We start from the raw sequence: 18,515 nt of genomic DNA, 5'->3' as shown, positions 1-18,515 counted from the left end.
ACTCCCTAGAAAAATATACAGCTTTTTCTACAATATTGAGGTTCATAGAGCTCCTTAAATGCATTCATTGATCTGTGCAACTATAGTCCCCAGGTTAAGAGCCTCTGGCTTAATATCCATGGTGTTTAAGACCATCCAGGATATGGCTCCTTGCTAGCTGACTTTTCCCTCTTTTCTCACTATTCTTAGCTACACTACTTGCAGCTCCCTGAAGGACCCATGCTGTGTCACACCTTTGTGTTTTTGAGCACACAACTTCCTCTCTTCTTTATCCTTTCATCCCCTGGTCATCTCTTCTGTGACACCTCCCCCTGAACCATCTAAAGGACCAGTGTGGTGTCTCACTAGAGAAAGCCTTGAGTGGAAGGAGCCCTTAACCTCCAAGGAGCAATGAGACCGAGGACCAGCAGTCATCAAGACATGGGACCTGGGACACAGGATGACTTGCAGAGGCTGTTGGGAAGCTGACATCATGAGTTCTGCAACAAGGAGCCAGGATGGATTTGTCTGTAAACTGCTTCTCTCTAAAAGAACTCTTATTGAGTCCATAGGCGTTATCTGGCTCATTTTCAATACTGGCTTGAGGTAAAACCAAGATAGGGAAGGCCTATTTTCAGCGCCTTGTCAAATTCCTATCTCTCTTACTTATGGCCCTTCTCTCCCTCATCCCGAGGCTCCCATATGCTTGTCCAAACTCCTCCTGCCCCCCCTTCCCCACACATGACATATATGTGGGTCCACCCCCTCTTCCCCTTGTGGTGGCCCGTACTAGCAATGACTTTTTCCTTCTCTTCCCAATCTGTTTTGACAAGACTCCCAACCACCTAACTTAGCTCATGTTTACCATAAACTATGAAAGTGCACTGAGACAGAAGTAAATCATTATTTAGAGAATTATTTTCTTTTCCAGATATTTTTCTTAGAATTTCACATTTAGTTCCCACACTTTTCAAATGAGGAAGCTGAGGCTTATAAAAGTTATATAATTTGCTTTCCAGTCAGGAAGTTAATGACCCAAATAAACATCTGATTAGCAAGGTTTCTGAGAGTGTGACTAAGTATGGAGAAAAAAGTTAAAGTCAAGAGAGATGGCATTTTAGGGCATCATTTTGTGATCTGCACCCTCAGTCCACATACAAGCTGACACTTTGCCAGCTTTGTGCATCCTGTATTCATCTCCGGGAAATCACATTTGGCTCCTACAATAAATACACTTTATCAGGGCCATTCTGTCATTCAGAGCCTCTTAGCATGGGCCATATGTTGCTAGGATCTCAGAGACATGTCCACCTCGTACCTCCTTCTGGGGTCCCAAAGACTCTGTCCGGGCTAGCTGGGCCCTCCCCTTTCCCGTTGACCACACGGACATTCAGCGTGTAGTTGCTGAAGGGCTCCAGCCCGGGCAACATGCCGTGGGTCTTGCTGCCCTGGAAAGTGAGGATCTTTTTCTCAATGTGGCGTCTGCTTCTTTTTGATGAACTCTGTGCCTTCCAGTAGTAAATCTGAAGCAGCAAGAACAACAGCCAGGGATGTATAAGGAAGCAAATAAGATTAAAGGTCTTTAATGGAGTCTTTTCCAGAAAATGCCTGTTGTACATTTTAGAGGATTGCTGGTAAAACTGAGAAATATTGACTTCGAGGCAAGAGGGTAAGAAGTCCCCAGAGAATGAGGAAAATTAAATTAAGAATATGGGATAAAGCTGGACTCTATACTATTTTGTTGGAGGAATGTAAGTGAAATAAATGAACTGCACCCATGCAGTTCTCTCTAAAAGACAATAAAAGGATTTATCTTTCACCAACTAGCTTATTTCACTTAGTATAATAGTCTCTAGTTCCAACCATGCTGTCACAAATGGTAGGAATTTCTTCTATCTTTCTGCTGTAAATGCACCACAGATTTTTAATCCACTCATTCACTGATGGGCACTTAGGCTTTTTCCAGCACTTGGCTATTGTAAATTGCACTGCTATGAAATAGGGGTGCATAGGTTCTTCTGAATTGGTGTTTTGGGACTCAGGGTATATTCCCAGGAGTGGAATCACTGGGTCATGAAGCAGTTCCATTTTTATTTCGTTGAGGAGATTCCATACTGTTTTCCACAGTGGCTGCACCAGTCTGCAATTCCATCAATAGTGCACTAGGGTTCCCCTTTTCCACATCCTTGCCAGCACTTGTTGTTTTTTGATTTATTAATGATAGCCATTCTGACAGTTGTGAGATGATATCTCATTGTAGTTTTAATTTGTACCTCTTTGATGGCTAGACATTTTTCATATGTTGATGGGCCATCTGTATGTCCTCCTTGGAGAAGTGTCTATTCAGAGCCTTTGCACATTTTTTAATTGGATTGTCTTCCTGATGTTGAGTTGTATGAGTTCTTTATATGTTTTGGAGATTAAACCCTTGTCTGCTATATCAATGGCAATATATGTTCTCCCATATAGTTGGTTTCCTTTTGATTTTGACAATAGTTGCTTGAGCCATGCAGAAGCCTTTTAATTTGATGTAGTCCCATTTGCTTATTTTTTCATTTATTTCCCTTGCCCTAGAATATATATTGGCAAAAATAATGCTACATGGGATATCTGAAATTTTCCTGCCTATGTTTTCCTCTAGGACTCTTATGGTGTCACAACTTTTTATGTATTTATCCACTTTGAGTTTATTCCAGTGTATGGTGTAAGTTGGTGCTCTAGTTTCCCTTTTTTTGCATGTACTAAGTCCAGGTCTCCCAACACTATTTATTGACAAGACTATTTTTACTCTATCGTATGCTTCTGCCCCCTTCGTCAAACATAAATTGACCAAAAAGACATGGATTTATTTCTTCACTCTCTATTCTGTTCCATTGATATATAAGTTAGTTGGTGAAAGACAAATACCATATAATCTCATTAATAAGAGGAATGTAATGAACGGCATAAAATAATGAGCAAAATAGAATTAGAGACATGGAAACATGGAACAAACTGACAGATGATAGAGGGAAGGGAGAGGGGAAAATGGTAGAAAGAGGGGGAAGGACTAGTCAAAGAGCATGACCCATGAACTTGGACAGTTATGGGGACTGACTAGGTGGGTGGGCTGGGTGAAGGAGGACAGAGGGGGAAAACTGGGATAACTGTAATAGAATAAAAAAGAATAAAAAATTGAAGAAAAATAAATGGAAAAAAGAGAAGATAATAGGAGAATTTAAATGTCTTATATAAAATATTCTAAAAGTAAAATTATTGTCCAATATTTTATATACATTTCCAGAGTTACTAGAACTTCATGTACAATATATAATTTAGTTCAATCCTAAAAACCACAGTGAATATTTTATTATTATTATTCCTATAGTACAGATGAGCCTCCCAGTTACCAAGTGACTTATCTAAAGCCACAGGGCAATCAAGAGGGACAGTGAAGCCTTCACGTTAAGTCTAGGGCTTTCACATTTATTTATTTATTTATCTATTTTTTGTAGTTGATTAACAAAGTTTTTGTTAAGTCTGGTTAAAAATCCAGAATTGTTGTTTATTATGTCCTCTTAAACTCTTCTTAGGAGTTTAAAGACATTTTTAGGAGACACTGACTACAGAATCTAGCAATGTTAAACAAAAAAACATAATTGAACATGATGCAGTGCAAAAAGTGACCTCTAGGGGTCAGAGTTGACAAATCAAAGTAGTGACTTTTTTTTTGTGGATGTAAAAACAGTTCTTTGACCATCAATCAATCAAAAGAAATTCTCTAGAAACAGTTTGTGTTTCCCAAGAACAAAGATAATTGATGTTCTTAAGAATGACCCATTTGGTACTATATGAAAATATACTCTGAATTATTTTTAATAATGTAGAAAATTTTTCTGCATTATTTTCAGGATAATTTCTGTTTTCAATGCATGTGCTCAGTATTGTTTTAAACCTGGGTGCATCTGATCATATTTTAGTATTTTAAACATTAGTTTTCCCCATACTGTGCATAAGTTAATTGCTCGGTTGGCAAAATCTGTGGGAAAAATGGAGAAAACATTTTCTTTTCTCACTTTGGATGCAGGGAGATTTTGATTCAGCTTTAGCAGGGGTTGTTTAGATGTGGCTTGCCCAGGGCGATACACCAGAGGAACTGAATGCCTCCTCCAACCAAGAGAAGTGCATCTGGCATTCACTGATGGGCTGTTCCTAAGGAAAGAACAGGAAAGGTCCCCCTACACTTACTCGATAGCCTTGTAGGTGTCCTCGGATGCTTTTCAGAGGAACTGAGTCCCAGTGCACCTCAGCTAAGGTGCTGTTCACCACCGTCACTTGCACGTTCCCAGGAGCCACCATTGGGACTAGGGACAGGGAAGGAGGATAGAAGTAGCGATGTTATTCTGAGTTTCATGCAAAAAAATACCACTTTCTAGTAATTCAGCTTCACTGAAGCATGCCCCAGCCCTATTCTACAAATTATCAAGGATTGAGAGTAGATTTTTGGTATCTATCCATTTGACTTTATAAGAATAACATATCTTTTTATTTTTTTGGTTTTTAAATAAAAAAAAAAATAAAAATTTAAAAATAATAACTTTTAACATTTTGAATCTATTTTCTACATAGCAGACTATCTAAATTCAGAAATGTTGAACAAAATAATTGCTTCCTGTCTTCCTCCCAGTCAAAGCACCTCTGGAAAAAGACTTGGCTTACACTTCGGTAAGTCTGCTTTGCTGGGAAAAAGTATAAATGAAACAGTATCAGACACTTACGGTCTTCTCCAGAATGTCCCATGACTACAGCTGGTTCTGGAGCAAACCCTACATCATTCAGGGCCTGAACTTTTATCAGGTATGGAACAAAGGTTGGCGTGCCTGAGACAATATATTTGGATACATTTGCCACAACCACAGACGTCCATTCATCATCGCCATCTTTCTGGCGCCAGCTTACTTTGTACTGAAGGCCTGGCCCATTAGATTCAAAACCATTCAAAGGCTACAAGAAAAGCCAGATAATTAGGGCTTATAAAAACAGATCGAATACACATAACCTTTTACAGGAACAGCAAAACCAATTCTCAGACTTAAAGTGAGCACTGAAACACTAAAATGTAAGCCATTAACATATGACCTTTTATTTTTTTTCATTTTTGATGAGATTCAAAGCTTGTTTTGTGGTAAATATTTCAAAAGTTGTTAATTTCTATCTTGAAGTAGTAAATACCAACAACATAAGCCTCTCAAACTCGGGCTCCAAAGTTCAGTAATATAGGCTCCTTCATACTCCTGTTTGTGTAATGTACCTCATTGATGTTTCGCTTGGAGAATAAAACTTATGAACTGCTTCTTTCTTTATTAAAAAAAGCTAGTTTTTTTGTCACCCTATCCTTTTTCTACATGTAGGTGTGTATATAAGTATGTACAAATATATGTTTGCATATTAGTATGCACAATAAAGTCTATCTAAAACAAGTTTTTCAAATTATATGGTATATGACTTTTCCACGTCTAGAAAATACAGATAAGCCAAAAAAAGAAAAAGAAAGGAAGGAAGGAAGGCAGGAAGGCAGGAAGGCAGGAAGGAAGGAAGGAAGGAAGGAAGGAAGGAAGGAAGGAAGAAGAAAAACAGAAGTTGACTAGGGTGAATAAGTTGGTACATATTGGTACATATTTTCTAGATGGTTCTCTATAATGATGATAATACTAGCTAACATTTATTGAGCATATGTATGTGCTAGGCTTTGTTATAGATATTAACTCTTTAAATCTTATGAGGTTGTTTCTATTATTATGCTAATTATACAAAATACATAATGGAGATGTTAAACAACTGGCTTAAAGCCACACAGTAAGTGGCAAAGCTGTGGGATATGCACTCATTCTTATTTGCTCCAAGGATTGAGATTTTAACTACTGCTCAACACAGTCTTTTATATAAAGATATATAATATATATTTTCCCCAAATGGGTAAAATGGGACTTTAATACAGATATTATTTTAAAACAAGTATTTTTTCACTCTACCAATATACTGGGCAAAGTCGAGGGCTTTATACGTAGCTCACCTTCCATGTAATCACCAAATTATCGGGCTCTGATCCTAGTCCTTCCACAGTTGTGGGATTTTTATCCGGTTCTAGAAGTTAAGCAGTTGTATACATGTAAGCTTTGTCTTTTTCAAACAGTGGAAAACTTTTCTATTTTATTTCACATCACAAAAGTCCATTTTTACCTGCAGCTTTAGTCAAATAGTGTTCAGACCGCTCACTGGGCAAGCTCCTCCCGAGGCTGTTCTCTGCCATCACTCGGAAGGAGTAGATCACATAAGGTGACAGCTTCAGCTGGGCTGTGGTCTGTGTCCCAGGAACCTCAGTTTGGTGGTGCCATAGCCCCGCCTCATGCATTGCATCTTCATACTCAATGATAAATTCTGGCCGTAACACACACACACAACGAATGTAAGGCAGTGGATTCAGTCACTCGAGGGCAGGTTGCTAGAATCACTAATAGGGCAATCTGACATGATTAGCCAGACATGAATTATTTTGCTTTCAAGAAATATTTCATTAGAATATTTTGATTTCAGAGTTCTATCATTATCCTCAACACTTAAGCATACCTAATAATATTTCTCTGGCATGCTGAGTTTAGTTACTTTAACTTTTAGAAGGGATCCACATATATCCCTAGGAATGTTTAAGTATATGAAAAGATAGTTAATGTTTTCATAATAGAAGTGAAATTAAATACAGTGAGATGCCATTTTCTACTAAACTGGCAACAATCAAAAGTTGAACACACTTTGTTGACTGTGACTCAGATAAACAAGCATTCTCATACTTCGTGGGAAGTGTAAATTGGTACAACTTCTACAGAGGACAATTTAGAGCATTAACCATATTTTAACTCAGATACCTTTTGAATGAAAAATTATATTGATGGTAATTTATTTCAAATAAATGCACTCACACATGTACTCAAAGATACATGAAGAAGATTCACATTGCAGCATTGTCTGCACTTGAAACAAGCTAATCGATTAAATACAATATTGTGCATCCTCACAATGGAACACTCTGCTGCTGTCAAAAGTGAATGGGGCTGCTCCGCATGTACTGAAATGGAGTGATTTCTAAAATCCATCATTAAGTCAAACCAAGTAGGGTATAGATCAGTACGTGCCAGATACCACACCTGTGTAAAGGTGAAAAGGTTTACTATGACACATATATATCCATATATGCTTGAATGCATATGTATTACCTCTCAAAAGATACATATATATGCTGGTGTTGCTGGAGGAACTGGGAATTGGGTGGGAGAAAGACTCATTTTCTAATGCATATCCTTTTGCATCTACCAAGATATTGTGGTATGTACATGTTTTACTCTTATAAAAATAGGCATTTGGATATTCATTAATTGCCTACTAAGTGCCATGTACAAGAAGATAAATTATAGATACAAAGATGAACTAGGAACATCATGTGTTACAGTGCTCTTAAGCTCAGTACTTATGGTTTCTCCTTTCGATCTACATTAATTTGGAGGTGATCTTTAGTCTCATCAACTAATGACTTTCACATTTATATCTGCAGCCCTCCCTTTTCCCTGAACTGGATACTTGGATAATTAATTGCCTATTCAGCAATTTCACTAGTTTGTCTATTACAGCAACTTAAATTGGATATGACCAAGACTCATCTCCATCTTGCTTCCCTACTTCATCGTGACAACTCTGGTCAAAACCTTGAAGTCCTTAGCTCCTTTCCTTTTTTTGTACTCCCAATAGTCTCATTGGCTCTACTTCAAAATATATGCAAATATGACTATTTTCAGCAAGTCCATTGCTCTCTGCCTATTCCAAGCCTCCTTAATCTCTTGCCTCAGTTATTATACATCCTACTAACTCACAGGTTTCCAAACTTTCTCAGTGCATGGTGCATTGAGTGTTTAGAAATTTGTTTCATGACTCTCTTGGAGAAAAAGAAGTGACTAACATTTCCAGGTAAGTAGTTAGGTCTATTTAACTTAATTAATATTCATGTCTTAAAAACTAAAACCTATGGGTACCTCATAACATCTGAAACCTTGTAAACAGATTGGACACCACCTTCCTTGTTTTCTGTTCTGTGCTGATTTTCATACAGTCCTTGCTTTTTATCACAGCAAAGGCTTTGCAGAGATATGACATCACTATAATATGATATAGCAATATCATGTCAAAACTTCAAACTGCTTCAAGCTAATATTTCATGTGATAGACATCTCTGTTTTTCAAATATCCAAATTTAAAATTCAAAAACTTAAAAAAATATCCTGAAGCACCCCTGTAAATTTGCTGAGGTTCCTCAGGGTACTCAATGCAGTTTGAGAACAGAGACTACTGTTGTTTTCAGTAGAATAACAACATGATCCATGAACACTACTCTACTTAAATTCCTCCAATGACTTCCCAAACATTTATAATGGCGTACCAGACACTGCAAGTTCACATTCCATGCCCACTCTCCAACTCTGCCTTTTTGACATTCTCTCCTACTTCACCTCCTCTTGTTCAGTTCACTCAGCCACACTGGCCTCCTAGCAGATATGCCCCTGCTTCTCTCCAGGGTGTCCTTTGCTCTTTTTCTTGCTGTGTTGGGAAACTTTCCCACCCCACCCCCAGAAACTGCATAGTGTGTTCACTTTTCCCCTTCTCATGTCTTTATTGACATACTCAAATGTTATCTTCCATGGGCATTTCCCCCCCAAAGCCTCTTGCACTTCTAATTCTGTCTTAACATCTTCTCCTTAAAGGACTCAAACACATATGTGGCCTTACTGTGGCCTTTCCTGAACACACTATACATAACTATACCTTGGGCCCCCATGTTCCTTAACTTCCTTCTCACTCTTTGTTGTTTTCTGCATGGCCTAAATACACACCACACACTTACAATGTATATACACACACACACATCAACCTTATGTATAGATTTATATGTGTTTGAGTCCTTCAAGAAGCAGATGTTAGGACAGAATTAGAAGTGCAAGAGGATCTGGGGGGAAATGCCTATGGGAGATAAAAGGGTGAGAAAGCAGGAGTAGGCAGGGAAGATCTTCAGACTCAGATAAAGGTCTGATGTCTGTGAAAGGCGAGGGGGAAGGAAGGAGCAGTGTGTAGGAAAAGCCTCAGACTGCAGTCTCGTCTCAACCACCAGGAGCCCAGAGTCAAGTCCTGTGCTGGGTGCATCTGCGCTCTAGGACGCTTGCTGTGCTCAGTCACTGGAGTGGCTTAGGAAGATAGTGGTGTCATGTGAACACTGCAGCGGGTCTTTGGGGGGGTGCAGCAGATGGAGCCTGCTATTAACAGTCCTTACAGCAGGTTTCTTCTTGAAGGGAGTTCTGAGATGTGCATGTGTACACATATACATGTACATCAACATATGATGACATTATTTCTAACATAATATGTAATTAATTTTATCTCATTTGTGCCTTCGAGTAAAATATAAGCTCCATATAAGCAGAGGTTATTTTATTGTTTTGTTTTAGAACAATGCTTGGTACATAATGGACACTCAGTAAATACCTGTTGAATGAAGGTGTGAATGAAGGAATGAGTAGAGATGCCTGGGAATCTAATCCTATCATTGCAACAAAGTCTCCGAGCATCCTAAGATAGGATGCTAAACTAGCCCTAAGTCAGGTGAATGTATTGAGTTAACTGGAAGACTCAGTATGAATGAATGAGTGTTCTGATCATGGACACTGCAAAATCAATTGAGAAAAGAACACAACTGAATTACACCAAATAGAGAGGTGACTTTGTTTAATTTTATCGACGATATTCTACTTTACCAGCATGTGCAATAAATCAACACACACAGGACTTCAGAGCAATCTGAGGTAGTCAGCAGAAAGGAACTTAGTTTTTCTGCAGTACACACCTGAAGGTAGTACTACAGGCTTGTGTCTTGCTTGTGGCTGCACTGAAGTATCTTTACAGTTTTAAAATGTCTAAGCTTATCCATAGCCTAACTTTATTAAGCTTTTCCAGTATCCTTATGGCATGGTCCCTCACCTGATTTTGTTCCCTAGGCTTATGTCATCAAGGTGAGGAGTTGACATTGCTGACTGTGCTGTCACTTTGTAGTAAAGGCTGATTAGAAGAAAGAGACCTGGGACTGGAAGTTAACAACCCTGCTGTCAACACACAGCTCTGTTACCAAGTGTAGGTTTGAAGAGTCACTTTACTCTCCAAGTGTCAATTTCCTAACATGTAGACTAGGCATTATAGCACCTGGCCCTCTCATCCTTTTCTCACGTGTTAATGGGCAAAATGAATGCATCTTCCTCCTGTGGTAGAAATTTAAGGTGATGCTTATGGATCTTAAACACAAAATGATAGTGTATTTACATAATTGACATCTTCAGCAATTAATTAGTGTCCTGTCCCAAAAGCTGTAACAGAAATAACTCTAGCTTTGAAGGGAGCCATGACTAAATGTTTCTGTTCTAGTAGTGATGAAGCAGAGAGTGCCAGCAAATATCTCTGTGTGGAATTTCAACTGCATGTGATAAAGTGCTTCAACAATGGTCATTATTTTTATGTTATAAAGTGAATGACACCACATACTTGTAATAGGGCTATTGTTGTCATCGCCTGGGGTCCATGACAGCTGAACACTTTTGTCGAGTTGATCTGTCAATTCTAAATCAAAGGGAGGATTTGGGACATCTGTAGACCAAAACACAGACATCATAATTAACCGTCCATCCTTATGAGGCTCTTGTTTACTTGTGATATTATTCACAGAAGGGACATATTAAAGACACAGCACACTGAATGGTCAACAAGCATGCAACTGAAATGAAACAGAAACAACTGAGGTTGCTGGGAACACACAAGCACACTCCAGACACCCGTCAATGAGTTCTGCTTGTTTCTTTTTCAAATGAAACTAAATTACTTGTAACCAAAACCAGTGAAGTAGGCATGGATGGTTCACCAGCACTCTCAGTATGTGTCTTCTAATAAACATGAATGAGTGAACACAGAAAAAAAATGTATAGAAATTTGATTTCTAATAAATGAAAAAACAGAATAGTAGACACTGAAAATCATACACAGGCAAGTACATGTACATTTTAAAGAAGACTAAAGAAGACTCAAATGTTCTTCCCAAAACATGCTAAGCTAAATTATAGCTTTAGGGGCTCCTGAAGAACATATTTTTAATGGAATTCTAAAACTGATGCTATATAGGTAGCCCCCAGCATGCACACCTTATACAGATACACAGTACAAAGTCAGGCAGGCACATGGGGAGGTGTGTTTACTCTCAGAGGACACAAGGGTACAGATGCTTTTCAGGGTGAAGCTGTCCCAGAAGCTAATGGTGCTTCTAATGGTGCTTCTAATGGTGCTTCTGAGATCCAGACAGCTAGTGTTCCTCCCTGGGACTCTTCCTGACTTTGCCCTGGGGTTGACTGTGGCTCTTGGGGGGTCAGAAGCCATATACAAATATGGGCATTTTTGTCCTGTCAGTAAAGTAGCAGTAAATGTCTACAAAGGACAGGTCTACAGCACAACTAATAATACTGTATAAAATCCAGCTGAGTTTATGCCAGAACATTAATTTATGTATTTATATGCTGAATAAAGATGAGGGTTCTTTAATCTAAAAGATTTCTGGAAATATTTCTGATTTATTTTCCAGACTCAGAACATTCACAGAACTTAAGTACCCCTTTTGTTTTTTCTTGAATGATTTATCTTTTGCTAATGCACAATGAGTTGGTTTTCTCTGATACAAAGGTCCAATGTCGCTCTAAACGTCCATTGCTTCCCTATGTAAATTTCTTAAAACTGGAATCCTAAAATAACTACTAATAGACTGAGGTAAAAATCTGATTTGTGGGATACTTGAAACAGCTTTTTCGTTCCAAATGTAGATAATAGCTTTTGAGAAAACACTATGCTTCTTTACAAGGAAATTATATCAAACAGGGACTTGTATCCAATGAAATGACTCTATAATAACACATGGAATCTTTAGAAAAGACTGGCAATCTATTCAGCAGAAAGTTCCACAGTTATAAAGAAGAAAGAGGCATAGCAGTAAAGGAGAAATCCAACAGAACATTTGACAGAGCCCCTTTCCCTAAAGAACACAATGATATGATGGAACAAAGTAATTTTTCTGCAAATGTGAGAACTGTGTGACAGAAAATAGAGAAAGAAGACTCATTAGTTTACCGTAAATGGGAGCTGGAGTTGGAGTAGGAGCTAGAAAGGACATTAATATAAAGGATTTTAATCACAATTAGTAATGGAAAGATAAAAGATAGCACAAGAAGACAAAGACTGAACATGATTAAAATTATAAAACTAAATAAGCTTTATGCTTAGCTGTGAGATATGGAATTGATAAACATGCAGTAACAATTTAGGGGGGAAAAGCTTCCCTTTGAAATAAAAGTAGATTATTTTCCCCAATTTCTTAATACAAGTATGACTAATATACCTAATCACTACTTTATTCCAGTACTGCTACAGAGTATATTTACACTGAAATTATTACCTCATGAGTATCTTGCCAAGAAAGAAACATATGAGTACATAACTCACCTATAAAGTTGTAAAACTCTAATGAGCAAACAATTACTATTGACAATTTTTCCTTTCCACCTAACACGGGGCAGCCAGGTGTGCTGAGTGTGTCCCAGTTCTTACCAACAACGATAAGCACAGCGCTGGCAGAAACGTTGTCCAGAGTTGTGTTGGCCACACACGTGTAGGTCCCACTATCATCGTCACTTACATCAGTTACCACCAAATGGTCCTTGTCAATAGTGAACCTGTGAATAAAACACATTCAGAGCAATGGAAATGGACATCTAACCACAACTAATGATTGCTTTACTGGCGTGAAGCTGTGGATTTGATAAAAGAGGAAGATGATGAAGATTTGCAGCACATTAGAGCTAAAAATTTTATACAACACATACCACTTTGATAATGATTCAAACTGGAAAACAATTAGAATGAATTATCACCTTGGGTTATCAGGGCTGTCTGTTGTCTGGTCTGGCGGTGTTCAACCATGCCCCTGGAGTTTTAGGAGTTTTCTTAGAGACCAGGGACATCCAGAGGCGGGGAAGGGGGTGGGTGGGAGGCAGCTCCAGTTACCTTACCAGAGGGCTTTCCTATGGCTTCTGCCACTAAGACACTTTTGAACACCACTCATCCAGCTCAATTTCTAATGGAGTGTATATTTTAAAGTAATTCAGTATTTACTGTAGAAATTTTGTGTCATTTCTGCCACATGTATAAATTCTTATAAGAAAAAGTAAATGCAAAGGACAAAATCAGCTGCGTCACTACACACAGGAAGATTTAGATCAGCAGTCACCATGAAGAGTTTTCTCAAGGTCATTGCGGTCGTGAGAAATTACTGAGTAGGTGAAAAATCCATGAGAATCCTTATATCAATTCATGCAAGGTCTTAACAAAGCTGTATAAATTATTAACTGTCTTCACAGAGAATTTCAAAGTTAAAACTTTAGCCAACTTAACCTGAAGGCCATTACTTCATATTTTCTTCTCATCTTTGTCACTCAGATCCCAGAAGCAAAAGTGACCAGCGGAAGCATAGAACTAGATGGAAAGTCTGGGCATATAGAGAAGACCACATTTTTCTTTTAGGGGCTATTAACAGCAACAGGGCACCATTTCTGCCCCCTGCAAGCAAACCACAAAAACTATTCCCACCCACACCTGGCATTCCTTCCAATAGGGGGTGATGCTTGTAGTCACACTCAGACAGCTGCAATCCACACCTTCAACTCTGTAGTTGCTAGGTCACATTGAGGGCCATAACATGCTCACACAAGCTAAGGGGCGGCAACAGGCTCAGGCTCTTTTAAATGCTGTTTAAACTTTTTCCTCTTTTTTGTTGGCTTTAAGTAAAATCAAAAGAAAACTCCCTATTAAAATAGAAACTAGTGTCCTTTAAAATACAAGGATTGGGGCACACTCCAGTGATTACAGAGGTCTTACTTTCTGCCTGTTTGTAGAATGGTAATGAAAACATCTGCTGAAATTTCACAGCACAAGGCAGAAAACAACAGATGTTGTCCAAAGCCTGAAAGGTTTTTCTCATCCTGAACTGCAACGGAGACAACACACAGTGATAGACAAATATTCTCAGGCCCTTGTTTTAATAACTCGATGCCTTTTTAGGTACAAACATTATACGACAGGGAGGAAATGCATATCTATTTTGGAGAGGGCAGACTTCAGAAACATTTAAAACATTATGGTTAAGTCATTATACAATAATCCTTTAATTCAATAGCAGCTTAAAGAGAGAAGCAAGAGAAAGGAAAGAAATCGTTTTCAAATACCTTCCATCAGTGGGCAGCTCACCCTTGTCCTTCAGCCAGAGAACAGTAGGGATTAAGGTGTGATCATGTTTCACTTTGCACTCGAAGGACACTGTGCTCCCTCTTTGCACAACTGAGAATTCGGGCTGTTTAATGATCCTGGTTGGATCTGAAATGTAAAGTTATTGTTATCTATTGCCAAAGCTGGAGAATTTGCTCAAAGTCACAAAATTCTTGAAAAAAAATTTGTCACTTCTTACCTTTGATTTCTAAGTGGGCTTCATTCTTTGCCATTCCTAACTTATTCCTTGCAACACACGTATAAGTTCCTGTACTGTCCTTTTGGGCCACAGGAATTTCCAAAGTCCCATTGTCATGTAAAACATAAGTATCTTCACGAAGAGCACTACCTTTAGCTCCTTTAAACCTTCATTATGGAAATAACCACCAGGAGAAATAAAACACATTATAACTTGAAGTCAGACGTAGAACGCTGTATTTGCAGTCAACATACCATGATCTGCATTATAGTATCAAATTCAAAGGCGTTTGGAACCTGCACAGCATATTGTATGCATATTGGTCCATGTAAGGATAGAATGTAAAACTAGAGAATCCAATGATCACTGATGCATCCAGAATTAGACTGACAGTACAAAATACTACTTAAATTGTAATTTTCCTTATGAGAGATTCACAATTTTATAGACACATTATTACATACTCTCTAAATAAGTGATAAGATGGGCAAAAATGAAGACTGCTCTTTCTGACATTTTCCCCTACTGCGATGTGTTTGTAACTCCATCTGCAGGATACAGTTCTAAAGAGATTTTGATTTCAAGGTTACAAAGGTTATACTTTTGAAAGTATGACCAGGAAAATATTCAAGGAAGAAAAAAATAAAGCATATATGTAAATCATGTGTACCTTCAGCTTCCTGGCTAGTGTGAGACAGAAGGGAGGACGGATGAAAAGGCCAAGTCACCCAGGACTAAGTATTACCCTGCCACCTTCACTAGGAAATCACCTGCACAAGCACCCACGCTTCTCTGAGGGTGAAGGGAGATGTGGTGAGATTATCCTTTAACCCTGCACCTGGCTTTCATCTGTCATTGTAGGCAGAGCCTAGCACAGTGTCTGACACCTGATAGAGGACCAATAAATGAACGTTCCAGTTTTCTTTCACTCATTCTATCTGAGCTGTTGCCTAAGATAGCCTTGTTTCTTCAGGCTCATACTAAAGTCAGCAGGTTAGGAGGATGAACAGAACTTGTATCAGGAGCGTCGTATGAAAGACACAGGCTGCACAGGAAGTGAAAGAACACAGGAGAACTTGGCTGGATCCAGGTCAGGAAACTCAGTGGGGAGAGGTACTAAAGACAAACACTGGCAGTAAAAACAATTCTGATTTTGAGCTTATAGAATCTCTCCCCCATCCCAAATGATATTTAACAATCAGGAAATGTCCCTAACCAATCCCTCCAGCCACCATTCACAAAGTCCCAGGTAATGTCTGTGGCATTGTAAAATACAGCAACCTCAATTAAAAAAAAATTTACAGATATCTCTGTGGTTGACAAAGTGTGCTGCTAAATAGATCATACGTGTGAAAATATTTAGCACAGAGCAAGTAGTTAACGAATATTTGTGAATCAATTTAATAATTAATAGAATGATGGGTCTGCCCTCTCTTTCCCCTATCTGTTCTAACCCAACACACTGAAAAATATGAAGGCTTTGGCAAATGTAAATATTAAAAAGAAGTAGGGCCAATACTTACCATTCAATGGTAGGCATAGGAGACCCAAAGAAGGCACAGTCTAGTAAAGCAGGCCTGTTTGCAATCACCTGGTAGAGTGTGTTTGCCGATGTGAGGATTCGTGGTGGCTCAGCTGAAAACATTATAAAAAGGTAAAGTAAATATAAAATGAAATAACATTTAGACCCACCGTGGATTTTATTGCATTTTGTTTTAAGGCCAATAGAGTTTATGGTAAAGTACAACATATATGCCTCTGCCCTTATCTTTTCTGTCAGGTACGACACTACCAGTCACTCATGGAGGAAAAATGAAAGTTTTCTCTCTTTGCATCAGGCCTCACGTATTACTCAAGCAGAGAATTTTAATAATTGATTTATTTACCTGTATCTCCTACTGTACCACGAGTCCCTTGAGGGCAGAGAATGAGACTTTTATTGTTTTTCTCCCGAAACTAGCACAGTGTCTGGCACAAATACCATGGCTAAGTACGTTTTGTTGGTGACTGGCCCATCATTGCCCCACAGTTACCACGGGGGCGGGGTGGGAATGGAGCTGGCACAACAAGCAGAGTGCTGATGATTAAAAAGCAGAACCAGCCCTGGCCAGGTGGCGCAACCTGTTGGAGCGCTGTCCCATACATCCCCGGTTGTGGTGCTTGTGGCAGGCAACCAGTCTCACATCGGTGTCTCTCCTTCTCTCCCTCTCCACCCGCCTTCCTTCCTCCCTCCCTTCCTCTCTCTTTGGAACCAGTGAACATATCCTTGAAGGGTTTAAAAAAAAGGACCAGAAATGAAAAGTGCTTCTCAAACATCCACCAATATCTTAACTGCTCAGCTCGTTTGGTTTGACCTTCATTCAAACAAGAAGGAAAAATACCAAGTACTGGTCGGCTTCCTAACTTTAACTTTGAAAAAGAGCCTACTACACTTAAATTGAAATATAATTTCCTGGCACCATGAAAACAGTTCTCACATACAGGTTTTTTTTTCTGTCTTAAAATATATCACATAAAGTTTTAACAAATTTGGTATTTTGGTAGTTTTGTCCATTATGAGAAATACAATGTTCACATAAACCAAGCATTTCAGGATATGTTTGAATATGATACAGTTTTCTAAATGAAGTATTATGAATTAATAAATAAATGCACATCTGTAACCTGGATGAAGGCCAAATATTATGATCAATGATTTATTTTTAAAAAATCAGAATCATGAAATTGTTGTTCAAGTTGTCAGTTTTTAAGGCTGGAATAGCAATAATATTCCATTACTAACGACAGATCGATGCTGTTTTCCCACTGAGGGGTTTGACACCTGGTCTAACCATCTGTGAACAGAGAAGAATGACTATTTGATCATTTGTACAAGGAGAATATCCCATGATAGATACTGTGTTACGAAAGAACATTAAGAGCAGACTGCAAGACCCCTTAGACGGAGCAAGGTTTGTATTTTATTCATTTTTCTATGTCCCTTACTGCTCCAAGTGCTAAGCATTTCCGTATCGCATAGTAGATGCTCAGCGCATTTTCGCTGAATGAATGGGAAACAACAGAAGTCATTTACCTAATTTGCAGGGTCTTTAATAAAGGAAGAGCTTACCCAGCACATTCACAAATGCGTTTGCCAGTAAATATCCATATTCGTTAGAAGCGTTGCACTGATACACTGCACTGGATCTTTCTTGAACGTTTGAAAAAATAATGGTATCACCATCTATTTTTCTGCTGGGGTCATCAGGGGCAACTGTTTAGGTGTAAAAATAAAAAGTCTATATTTATTCTTCTTTGCTTAGAAGACGTAAAGCTTGAGGTCTATGTTATAGTAAGCAAAACAGAAATACAGACTAAGCAGGTATATCCAGTAAGAAGAACAAGACCATGAACCCAAGCAGAAGCCTAATTTTTCTTTCTCAGAATTTAGTGACCACTTAATATGGGTGTATGCTCAATATTCATTTAGTTTTAAGTAGATTGACTCTGTAAAACTGAATATTATTTTAAGAAATGCAGGAGCAGAAAAGCACAAGTTAGATGAAAACAATACAAATTTAGAAAAACATTGCCTTGTTTACAAAGAAACTGTGGTCATTTATGAGGAGGCAAGTTAATAATATACTAAGAGGAGATGGCAAAGTGAGTCAAAAACTATAGAAACCCTCTAGCTAATCTAAATCTGAATTTTTAAAAACATTTTACTGAAATAACTAGATAAACAAGTAAATAAATATAGAACTAATAATTAAATGTGAAGATATTTATTTTCCTGCTTTGGAAATCCCTGAGGCTGACATAGAAATAGATTGTATAAACTTTCTCTTGAAGGTAGTATTTTCAGCTAAATCTCTCAAGTAATTTAAAAAATGTTAACCCCAGGATTGATCTTTACTGAAGCAGAAAGAAACTGGTT

At 38.3% G+C, this 18,515-nt stretch overlaps 1 protein-coding gene across 1 annotated transcript in view; it reads right to left on the bottom strand.

Annotated features, from left to right (window-relative positions):
* Positions 1 to 17,852, bottom strand: part of LOC128627005 (neuronal cell adhesion molecule) — a gene marked incomplete at its 5' end in the record, with an annotated part of 52,390 nt that extends 34,538 nt beyond the window's left edge. The window contains 12 exons of the mRNA XM_053662808.1: positions 1,298 to 1,502; positions 4,207 to 4,322; positions 4,737 to 4,962; positions 6,032 to 6,102; positions 6,199 to 6,396; positions 10,588 to 10,689; positions 12,211 to 12,240; positions 12,688 to 12,812; positions 14,361 to 14,508; positions 14,600 to 14,766; positions 16,123 to 16,234; positions 17,709 to 17,852. Of these exons, the coding sequence (XP_053518783.1) occupies positions 1,298 to 1,502; positions 4,207 to 4,322; positions 4,737 to 4,962; positions 6,032 to 6,102; positions 6,199 to 6,396; positions 10,588 to 10,689; positions 12,211 to 12,240; positions 12,688 to 12,812; positions 14,361 to 14,508; positions 14,600 to 14,766; positions 16,123 to 16,234; positions 17,709 to 17,852 (1,644 nt within the window). The remainder of the gene's footprint in view (positions 1 to 1,297; positions 1,503 to 4,206; positions 4,323 to 4,736; positions 4,963 to 6,031; positions 6,103 to 6,198; positions 6,397 to 10,587; positions 10,690 to 12,210; positions 12,241 to 12,687; positions 12,813 to 14,360; positions 14,509 to 14,599; positions 14,767 to 16,122; positions 16,235 to 17,708) is intronic.
* Between the last annotated feature and the right edge of the window lie 663 nt (positions 17,853 to 18,515).

This window comes from Artibeus jamaicensis, unplaced genomic scaffold, assembly GCF_021234435.1.
Source record: "Artibeus jamaicensis isolate MK-2021 breed Jamaican fruit bat unplaced genomic scaffold, CSHL_Jam_final contig_2886, whole genome shotgun sequence".
In the NCBI taxonomy this organism is placed as follows: domain Eukaryota; kingdom Metazoa; phylum Chordata; class Mammalia; order Chiroptera; family Phyllostomidae; genus Artibeus; species Artibeus jamaicensis.
This window is presented reverse-complemented; position numbering and strand designations above follow the sequence as displayed.